The sequence below is a fragment of the Hemitrygon akajei genome, chromosome 2 (genome assembly GCF_048418815.1).
Source record: "Hemitrygon akajei chromosome 2, sHemAka1.3, whole genome shotgun sequence".
Lineage (NCBI taxonomy): Eukaryota > Metazoa > Chordata > Chondrichthyes > Myliobatiformes > Dasyatidae > Hemitrygon > Hemitrygon akajei.
Genome location: NC_133125.1, coordinates 42771248 through 42781895, shown reverse-complemented (window position 1 = coordinate 42781895; position 10648 = coordinate 42771248). Strand labels below are relative to the sequence as shown.

At 40.3% G+C, this 10648-nt stretch overlaps 1 protein-coding gene across 1 annotated transcript; it reads right to left on the bottom strand.

The window, feature by feature from the left end:
• Positions 1 to 447: 447 nt before the first annotated feature.
• ctsla (cathepsin La) lies at positions 448 to 5785 on the bottom strand. Its single transcript, XM_073071230.1, has 8 exons — positions 5550 to 5785; positions 4831 to 4954; positions 4626 to 4748; positions 4100 to 4255; positions 3792 to 4016; positions 2617 to 2785; positions 1063 to 1180; positions 448 to 975 (listed from the first exon to the last, which is right to left on the bottom strand). Exons 1-8 carry the CDS (start codon positions 5768 to 5770, stop codon positions 876 to 878), a joined length of 1236 nt encoding a protein of 411 aa, XP_072927331.1. The 5' UTR covers positions 5771 to 5785; the 3' UTR covers positions 448 to 875.
• Between the last annotated feature and the right edge of the window lie 4863 nt (positions 5786 to 10648).

The window sequence follows — 10648 nt, the reverse complement described above, 5'->3', positions numbered from 1 at the left end:
TACAACAGGCAGCCATGTTGCTCAGTGTATTTAAGGTGGAGATAGATAGGTTCTTGACTGGCCACTGTGTCAAAGATTACAGGGTAAAGGCCAGGTAATGGGGCAGAGGCGGTGGAAGAAAAAAGGATCAGCTCTGAGTGAATGATGGAGCAGATGTGATGGAGCAAGTGGCTTTATTTTACTATGTCTTATGGTCTGAATTATTCTTAATATGGGTATATAATCAGAAGAGTTCAACATTTGTTGTGCTTGCCTTCTTCCCTACAAACCAGGTAAACAAAAGTCTTGAGACATCAAGAATTACACAAACTCAGTTAAGAGGCCACCTTTAAAGGATAGCAATGTTCTCAAAAGGACAGAACAGCTTCCAGACCCAACTCACACTCAAGGAGCTCCTTATTTGATTAACCATCTGTTAAGAACCACATACAGAAGCTGCAGGTCTTGGGAGCAAGAAAACTTTATTTGTGATTACAAATAAAAAAATTGAATAAACATTGTGCATTGCACAGCAATTACACAGTTAGAACCAATCAAGCAGTGCACAATAAGTGGAACAAATTCTTAATATTTGGAAATCAATTGACATCAATTTCCTCATTAAAAAGCTTATTGGAACTACAATTACTTTAAAAAACCAATGATACAAATTGATTAACATATCCAAGGAACTTCAATTTCTTGGTCACTTAACCCAGTGGCAAGATGTAATGTTGATAGTCTATCAAAAAGAAAATCAAAGCATATTCTGGGAAAATAAATTTGAAGGTCTGCTCAAAGTTCTGGACCATATCACTGAGGCAGTCTGCTTTAGCAGTCTAGGTGCAATGACCTAGTTTTTACACATATTCAAGTTATTTGAACAGTAGTGCAATTTATACTAGAGGGTAGCTGGCAGCACTGGCTATTCCACAGTTATTGTTCCTGTCTTTGGCCATCTTTATGTAACCTTCCTCACCCCATTGGGTACTCCAGCTAAAAACACAAACGAAAAATAATCAGAAAAGGCTCATAAAAGATTTAACCAATTAGATTGGAAAAGAATTCAGAAATGTTGCATACCTGTTTTTAACAATCCAGTATTTCTTTCCATGAGCATCTTCGTTCTCAAAGCCATATCCTACTACTAATACACCATGGTCTAGTTCTGTGGAGCTGCATGTTTCTTCATAGTAAACACCTTTCAACAAAACAAAATGCAAACTTAAACTTGTGCATGTGCATGTTAAGAGCTAGACTCAAAGCTCCAAATTCTTTGTATACCAAATGCCTTACAGGAGACACAGTCCTGGTAGTGTAGTTATTACCTAATGCTCCAGCTGCCTTGTTCTAAATGCCAACATGCCTTAAAGTGCTATTTGGGTCTGCTTGTTCATTTGGTTTTTCAGTACTTTACACCCAAATCATTCTTATTATTTAGTTAATAAATGGGCCGCCCTGGACTGGAGAAATTACTCCAATTTTTGTTTTCTAGGCAGCAGCCAGTTTTTAAAATCAGCTTACATACCTGCAAACTCCCACATCACCCCTCTTACCATGGGCTCTTAATATTCTTGCAACTATCTCAAGTGGCACTTTGTCAAACACCTTTTGGAAATCTAAATACACTATCAAGCACAATTTACCTTTCATAAAATGGTGTTGATTAGATCTTATTACATTCACTTTCCTAAATAATTAACTGTTTCTTCTGCTTTAGTTAGTTTTCCACCTTCATTCCATTATAGTTGCTCTCATTCAAGTTGAAAAATTAATAACTTTGGCCCAGCATTTACCCATAAACTGCATCTTGAATTCTGTCATATTCTGGTGGCCATCTTCTGTGTATCTTTATCCACAAGTTTAACCCATTACTGCTTCATTATCCATGGGCAAATCTTAAATGCCCTGTTCCTGGATAGGTTTGACAACAATGTTCTAAGAAGCAATCTTGGCAAGTTTCTGCCACAATACTCTTGCCAGTTTTGTTCATGTAATTAAGGCACGAATGAAGACCTCCCATGATAATAACAGTTCCCTTCAAACTTATTCTCCATCCTATTCAGATGCCACATTTTAAGTGGCAATCAACTCTTCCAACTATGTATCCCCACCCCCCCCCAAATTCATGATCACAACTCAAAGTGCCTCTACTTTGAATGCTACGTTACCTTACCTTCTTTGGTCAACAATTCCACCCAAGTGAATGCTTAATATTCCAGGTTTCATGAATCTTAAAAGATCATACAACCTGCAAATTAAGTGCCCTCTAACCTTATTTCCATTATTGATGGGAACATAAACTTATTAGTGTAGTCAACTTCTCTTTGCAAATACTACATGCATTCCATTGAAGTCCATTAACATTAGTTTTACATAGCAAAAAGCAATGTTTAAACAATCCACTCAATTTGCTGTGTTGCAAAATCTTTGTTTACGTTTTCTGCTCCAGCCTGTCCCCCTATCCTTTGGCACTAAAACCACACATTCTTGAACCCACAAATACTAACCAGCATGCAACACAACAGAAAGCCTAAATGGAAAGCTAGTATCACCAGTCAGACATGCCAAGCATCTGCACATAAAATTTATGACTTCTTCTAATAGTCTCAGCTTTGAGAAGATCAAGATTCTTACCAGAACTATAGAACTGGAATGAACTATGGCCAGCATCAATAGCTACAGAAACTGGTCCAACAGAAGCAACAGCACGCATCAGGGCCCTTTCTTTACCCGCTGGAATATCCACAAAACCAGTATCATTTGCAGAATTGTAAGCTGGATCATAAAGACAGTGATCGCCATCCTGACAAAAGAAAAATCGAATTAGGAATATTGTCACAATTTGCCATTAAAGAGACAAATTTATTGTGCCCACATGACTTGAACTTTAATGCACCTGTAGGTTAATTAGTAAAAACTGGTAGGTTAATTAACAAAAATTCTCAAAAATAGTAGGTTAATTAGCTGCAGTCAACTACCCCTTAAGTGTCTGTCAGTGACAAAAATCAAAAGGAGCTGATGGAAACAAAGGAATAAATTTGCAGGGGTAAGGGAACTAATAGGATTACTTCTTATGGTTAGTACAGACCTAGTGGGCCCTACAGCCACTTCCTGGGTCATCGTTTGTCCACTGAATGCAAGGAAAAACAGCAAGTGTAGGTAACATGGTACAAAAAAAAGTCACCATACTTACAAAATACTATGAAGTCACTTGTGCAGACACCAGCTTAAAAATTCCCACCACTACAAAGCAAACTACACTTGTAGTAAAAGGGAAGGGCCCAATGAGGAATATAAAACATGAGCACTCACGTGACAGAGCCACCAAATTTTCACTCAATCCAACTTTGAAGTGGCAAAAATTAGGCCAGTGTATAAACTGGTAATCTTTTTGTAAATTAAATTGTCTCTGAATTTACTTAAGATATTACAATCTCTCCAGGTTTACGGTTCAAACATATTTGGGAGTTAATACTTTTAAGGCGCATTGTAACAGAGGCAAACAGTTTACAGGCAGCTTGTGTAATGGGTGGGGTGGGGAGGAAAAAGGGGAAAAAGAAAGCAAAGTGGGAGTGGGAAGTTGCATCACGAAGTTACGTTAAATAATAAGGTCACCCAGTATGTGCCAAGAAGCGAGTTTGAAAAAAGCATCTTTACTTTTCATCCTCCACCACCTCCCAGTTTTATTTGCCATTTTAAAATTATTGATTAGTGTTTTGCAAATTCTCTCTGGGCAAACTTCTGTGACTAGATGTCCCTAACTGGTACTATGAGATACAAAGCTTCAGGACAAGGCATTGTCACCTTACCTTGGCAGTATAAGGGTAAGATTCTTCTGAGTCAATTCCACCATTATCTTGCACATACTGGAAAGCTTGATCCATCAGTCCCCCATTACAGCCCTCATTTCCCTCAGGTTTTGAGCAGTCCACAAGATTCTGTTCACTGAGAGAGACGAGCTTGCCAGTTTTTCTAAATTGTTGACCTTCAAGAGCTCCAGTGGCACTAAAAGCCCAACATGAGCCACATTGCCCCTGCGGTGGAAATTGGCAGACATTATTTAACCATTTTAAGCTACATTGGTAGTACTTATATTGTGATATTGATAAAAACACACCTGGTCTTTAACTGGAGTGACATATCCGTGCTCACGCCAATCTACCTCTTTCGGCAACTCTTGAAAATTGGGCTCCAGAAAGAGGGATCCTTGAGTCTTAACATTCTGTTTTGTATGCCTGTATCCATTCATTATCTGTCTAAATTCTTCACTTGTCTGCAAGGGAAAACATATTTAGTAAAACATAAATATTTTGTTTTAGGACCCCCAGAGCACCAACTAGCTTCATAGAAAATTTTTGATACAGAACACCTTTTAGCTAGGTAAACAACTAACCCAACCTAATCAACTTCATAACTTGACCCTTACCCCATTAGGTACATAGACACCTGGCAAGAGATGCTGCCACTGCCATTTTCAAGCAATTAGTTCATTTTAAACAAAAAGTGCATTTCACTGAAAACAAATGATCCAAAACTTAAATCTTACTTTTTGTAGGAACATGTCCTTGATCTTTTTGATTGAATACAGCAGGGCTTCTTCACAAGTTATTACAATTCTATTAGCAGTATATTTATTTACTTACCATGTCTCCAAAGTGGTTCATGGCTAGCTTGAATGAATGAATGCCAAGCGAATGTTCCAAGTTGTGAAGTTCAATTTTTTTAAGGTTCTTTTCCCACACCAATCGCCTCCAGCTTTCTTCATTCTGAAGGGGGAAAAAAAACTTACTCAAAAATCTGTGCATTTCACCTTGAAACACTTCTTCATATAGAAATTAGTCACATTACTCGTCCATAGGTCTTCTGATGCCAACTTTTCCACTGTTGCCAGGGCTCGTCCAGTTCAGGGTCCAAGCTTGGGGCTGCAAAGATTCCAGTCAGGCATAAAGAGAGTATACAGTAAATCTTCATCCTGGGAAATTGGAAAGAACAATTGCTTACATGCGTGCAAACTTAGACAAAATATTTTCCTATCCTTTTAAGTAAAATGTTCGATTAAAACTTCAGCAATGCAGGCCACTGTAACAACACAATGTCTCTGGGGTGGGGGGGTTCGAATCAAATTATTTTAAATTGGTTTACAAAAGTTTATGGAACACCACCCAGTTCCATTTACGTGTAACATTAAGTAAGACTATTTTCCCGTTTGATTGTTTGAGTCAGATCACAAGACTCGAACAGTTACTGGCATATGGCAAGTACGCCTGGAAACGTTAGGGGGAAGCACTCCCAGAGAATTTATTTTGGAAATCCGCCCGAAACCCATTCGTCACTGCATCATTCAATGGGGCGAGAAACCAAAAAGGGATGAAATAAAATTCGTTTAAAAAACAAACAAACCTGGCCTGCATTAAACGTGAGGTACTCCCCCAAGGCCACCCTTGGATCAAAACATCTCACAATTCCAGCCTTTTCCCGAAGCCACAATTCCAGCACCCACCCGGTTAAAATATCGGGACGAACAGCGGCAAACGAGGCAAAAGAAAAGCCCAGCAGCACCGGCTCACCTCTTCCGATGCACTGTTCCAGGAGGGGAGGATGTAACTGGCGATGCCTGGTACCACTCGCTCGGCGGCGGCCGGACCCGATTCCGCTCACCGGCACAGCTCTCCTTTATTGGAGGTGGCGTCGCAGCCCCGGAGCAGGCTCGGCGCTGATTGGCGCGGGCGCCGGAGCACGTGACCCCAGCGCCGTCACGAGCTGCCCAGTCTCGGGTTGGGCTGTCCATTCACATGATGCTGAGCCGAGGAGTTCGGTTCGGGGAAGGGAGGGGGTTAGTCCGCAAGCGACGGTCACCGTATCTAAGTGTAGGATGAGAATTTTTTTTTTACCCTCAACCACTTCAACGCGAAAACAATTACTCCAGGAGCCAGACCAGGCGACATCTCAGATCAGTGACTAGAACAGGTAGAGCTGTAAAACAGTCTTATGGAAATACTGTTTGCATAAAGTTTGCAGTCTTATGTAAATACTGTAAGGAGGAGTGAAAATGTAATGCAAAATAGAAATTTCAGATTAATAAAGCTGCAAGTACTCGATGTCTTAAATGAAAACAAAGTAAGGAAACACAGTGGGTCATACAGCACCAACCTGAAACATCTCTCACTTTTCATGGATATTACCTGACCTACTGAGTAATTCAGCATGGTTTTTATTTCTCATTTGTATTAAACCATCTTTCTAAATTATATACTCAATACTATTTCCCAGATTTTTTTCTAGTAATTTGTCTACAATGGCAATTCAATTTTCTTCCTTTTCAAACCATGAAACCATGTATAAGAAACCCAGGTATGACTTGCGGTGGGCTATTTCAAGAACCAAGGAAAAATTCTGAGAGAAGATGGAGGCAACATTGGTTGCACGTCAATTCTGGCAGGGTTTGCAGGCCATTACTTCCTACCAAGCAGAACCTAACATCATGCTTCTCTGCCAGACAAGCTCAATGCCTTTCAAGCTCGCTTGGAAAGGGAGAATAAAATTACAGCTATGAGGATCCCTACAGCATCCAGTGACCCTGTGACCTCTGTCTCAGGGCCCAACATCGGGCTGTCTTTCAAGAGGGAAAACCCTCACAAGGAGACACGGCCCAATGGAGTACCTTTTAAGGCTCTGAAAATCTGTACCAACCAACTGGTGGGGGTATTCAAAGACATTTTCAATCTCTCATTGCTACGGTGGAAGTTCCCAGCTACTTCTAAAGGGCATCGATTATACTAGTACCCAAGAGGAGCAGCGCGAGTTGCCTTAATGACTATCGTCCAATAGTACTCACATCTATAGCGATGAAACACTTTGAGAGGTTGGTCAAAGCTAGAATCGTTCTCAGGAAGGACCTGGACCCAATGCAATTTGCCTATTGCCACAATAGGTCTACCGCAGACACAGCCTTGGATAACCTGGACAATTCAAATACCCATGTCAGGATGCTGTTTATCAACCATAGCTCAGCATTTAACGCCATCATTCCTACAATCCTGATTGAAAAGCTTCAGAATCTAGGCGTCCATACCTCCCTCTGCAACTGGATCACAGCTACCTAACCAGGAGACCATAATCTGGGTGGATTGGAAATTACATCTCCACCTCGCTGACAATCAACACTAGTGAACTACAGGGCGGTGTGTTTGGCCCACTGCTCTTCCCTCTCTACACCAATGGCTCTGTGGGTAGGCATAACTCAAATGCCTTCTATAAATTTGCTGATGATTGTTAGCAGAATTTCAGATGGTGTTGAAAGGGTGTACAGGAGCAAGATATACCAGCTGGTTGAGTGGTGTCGCAGCAACAACCTTGCACTCGACGTCAGCAAGGCCAAAGAGCTGATTGTGGATTTCAGAAAGAGTAAGACAATGGAACACAAGCCAATCCTCACAGAGGGATCATAATTGGAGAGAGTGAACAATTTCAAGTTCCTGGGTACAGTATTAAATATCTCTGAGGATCTAACCTGGATGCAACATATTGATACAGCTATAAAGGAGGCAAGACAGCAGCTATATTTCATTAGGAATTTGAGGAGATTCGGTTTGTCAACTAAATACTTGAAAACTTCTACAAATGTACTGTTGGAGAGCATTCTGATTGGCTGCATCATCGTCTGGTATGTGGGTGGGAAGGGGGGGCTACTGCATAAGATCAAAGTAGCAGAAACTTGTAAGATAAGTCAGCTCCATCGTGGGTACTAGCCTCCATCGTATCCAAGACATCTTCATGGAGTGATGCCTTAGGAAGATGATGTCCATCATTAAAGACTCCCACTACCCATGATATGCCGCCTTCTCATTGTTACCATAGGGAAGCAAGTACAGATGCCTGAAGGTACACACTCAGCTATCCAATTTCTAAATGGACATTTATTGATTGATTTTTTTTTGTAATATAGTGCAGAATAGATTCTTCTAGCCCTTCAAACTGTGCCGCCCTGATTTAATGGTAGCCTGATCATGACCAATTAACATACCAGCCAGTGGGTCTTTGGACTGTGGGAGGAAACCAGAGCACCCGGAAGAAACCCATGACATACGCGGGGTGATTGATAAGTTTGTGGCCTAAGCTAGAAGGCGTCAATTTCAGAAAACCTAGCACATTTATTTTTTAACATAGTTCCCTCCTACATGTACACACTTAGTCCAGCGGTCATGGAGCATACAGATCCCTTCTTTGTAGAAGTGGTCCACAGCAGGGGTGATTGATAAGTTCGTAGCCTAAGGTAGGAGGAGATGAGTTATTAACTTCAAACTTCCTGCATTATCACTCAAAGAGTTAAATGTGCATGTGCATGTACTGAGAGAGTCTTGGACCCTCAGGTGGTCCACAGCAGGGGTGATTGATAAGTTCATGGCCTAAGGTGGAAGGAGATGAGTTATACAGCTCTCGTTACATGCGTGTGCAGTTCAACTCTTTGAGTGAAAATGCAGAAAGTTTGAAGTTAATAACATCTCCTTCTGCCATAGGCCTCGAACTTATGAATCACCCTATGCTGTGGACCACTTCTGGACGTCCAAGATGTCGACTTCTTCAAAGAACGGATCAGTATGCTCCACGACCGCTGGACTAAGTGTGTAAATGTAGGAAAAATAAATGTGTTATGTTTTCTATAATTGACTTCTTCTACCTTAGGTCATGAATTTATAAATCACCCCTCATAAAAAAGGTTGGGAACCCGCATTATAGAGCATTTCAAAGCAATAAGATTACTAATGCTGGAAAATCATTACACATAGATTTCTAAGCCAAAATCACATCTTCCCACAGAATGGAGCCTCCCTTGTGATATGTGCCATTATCATCATGCCAGATAAGATAAACTTTGAATAATGAGATCAAAGCAACCATCAGCATGCAACAAAGTTTGTTGCTGCAATTTACAACCTGTCACCTTCCTTTACTATTAATATTAAATCATGAGACCAATCCTACTTTGACAAGGTGTGAGAACAGTACACTGGGCATCAGGCACCAAATGAAGTACCCAGTCAGTAAATCATCTTCAAATGTCCTCATCCTAGCTTCATACAGAACAGCAAAATTGGCACACAATAGTAAAGTGAACCACAATCAATAGATCAAGACAAAGTTTTTCAGTCTTGACACATCCAGTTATGAATGGTGATAGGAGACTCCCTAACATCTGCATTTTCAATGACAGCACAAGATGGGGTAAAATGCATTCAACCATCTTCTGCCAGAAGTGCCTGATGGATCTTCTCTCATTGGCTTCTCCTGAAGGTCCACCATCAGAGAAACCAGTCTTCAACCAATTAGATTTATCTTGCATGATGTAAAAAAAACTGAGTTCACCCAGCACAGAAAAGGTTGTTCTGCATTTTTTTAATGGCTTAGGAGGCAATTTGGCCCATTGAGTCAATGCTAGCCCTTAAAATTCTACTTTGAAAATACATCACTGAAAAATGAAAAGGTATGCTCATTCAAATGTCATTTCAAGGTTCAATTTCCAGAGATACCTTCTGTTTTTATGGTATCTGAGGAAGAGTTTTCCCAATCCCTTGCTCTGCAGAAAAACAGCATTACACTCAAGAAATTCTAAGAAAGTGCATTGATTGCATTATTTAGGTTGTGTCTGATGTAGTTAAAGTTGTGAAATTGAAGTTGAAGGATAGGAAGGGAAATTACTCAGCAATAGTAACAGAAAGATTTCTTGGCTCTGCCACTGATGTCACATGTTTCTTGAGTAAGTGACTGAAGTTGTTCATGTTTCTGAACGTAGGTAAACAGCTGTGACTTTTGAACATGAAGCAACGTGCTGATATGAAGCATCTCTCCCCAACCCTAAAAACTGGCTAAGAAAAAATACTTTTATTTTGTGATAGCAGTGAGCAAAGAATGTATCTATGAATATGTCAGGTATTTCCTTTCCTTTTTCTAAACATGGTAGAAAAAGAGACAATCTATTTTTGTTTTACTGTTGTAGAAGTTACAGCATTTAAAATAAAATTTAATTAAATCTTCAAAGTTTCTATTTGTTTCACTTTTGTTTTATTTCCTACTTGCACCTGGAGCCACTTTTCACTAACAGACCTAGTGTAGCCGATGTCTTTACTTTCTTTGGAGGTTAAGAAAGTTTAGCTTGTTTCCAAATACGAACAAACTTCTACAGATGTACAGCTGAATGTATCCCGACTGGTTGTATCATGGTCTGCTATGGAAGTTCGAATGCACGTGATGTTAAGAAGATGCAGAAAGTAGTGCAGTTTGCCCAGTCAATTACAGACAGGCCCTTCTCTACCACTGGTATCATCTACAGGAGGTGCTGCCTTAAGCAGGAAACATCATTCAACAGAGATCCCCACTGTCTGAACCATGCCATCTTTTCACAGCTACAATCATGGTACAGAAGCTCAACGTTCTATACAATTAGGTTCAAGAATAGCTACTTCCCTTCAGATTTTGAACCAGTGTCAAAACCCTAATTACCATTACACTTTAGAAAAACTATGACTATTCTGATCACTTTGCACTAAAATGGACTTAGTGTTTTATGTTCCATTCCTTCCCAGCCCTGAAGAAAGGTCTCGGCCCGAAATGTCAATTGTTTACTCTTTTCCATAGATGCAGCCTGGCCTGCTGAGTTCCTCCAGCATCT

Coding starts and splice junctions, on each gene's coding strand:
- ctsla (XM_073071230.1), bottom strand. CDS start 5,770: ATGGACAGCCCAACCCGAGACTGGGCAGCTCGTGACGGCGCTGGGGTC. Junction 2,786..3,791: donor CTTACCCTTATACTGCCAAG/GTAAGGTGACAA, acceptor TTCTTTTGTCAG/GATGGCGATCACTGTCTTTA. Junction 976..1,062: donor TACTGGATTGTTAAAAACAG/GTATGCAACATT, acceptor TTGTGTTTTTAG/CTGGAGTACCCAATGGGGTG.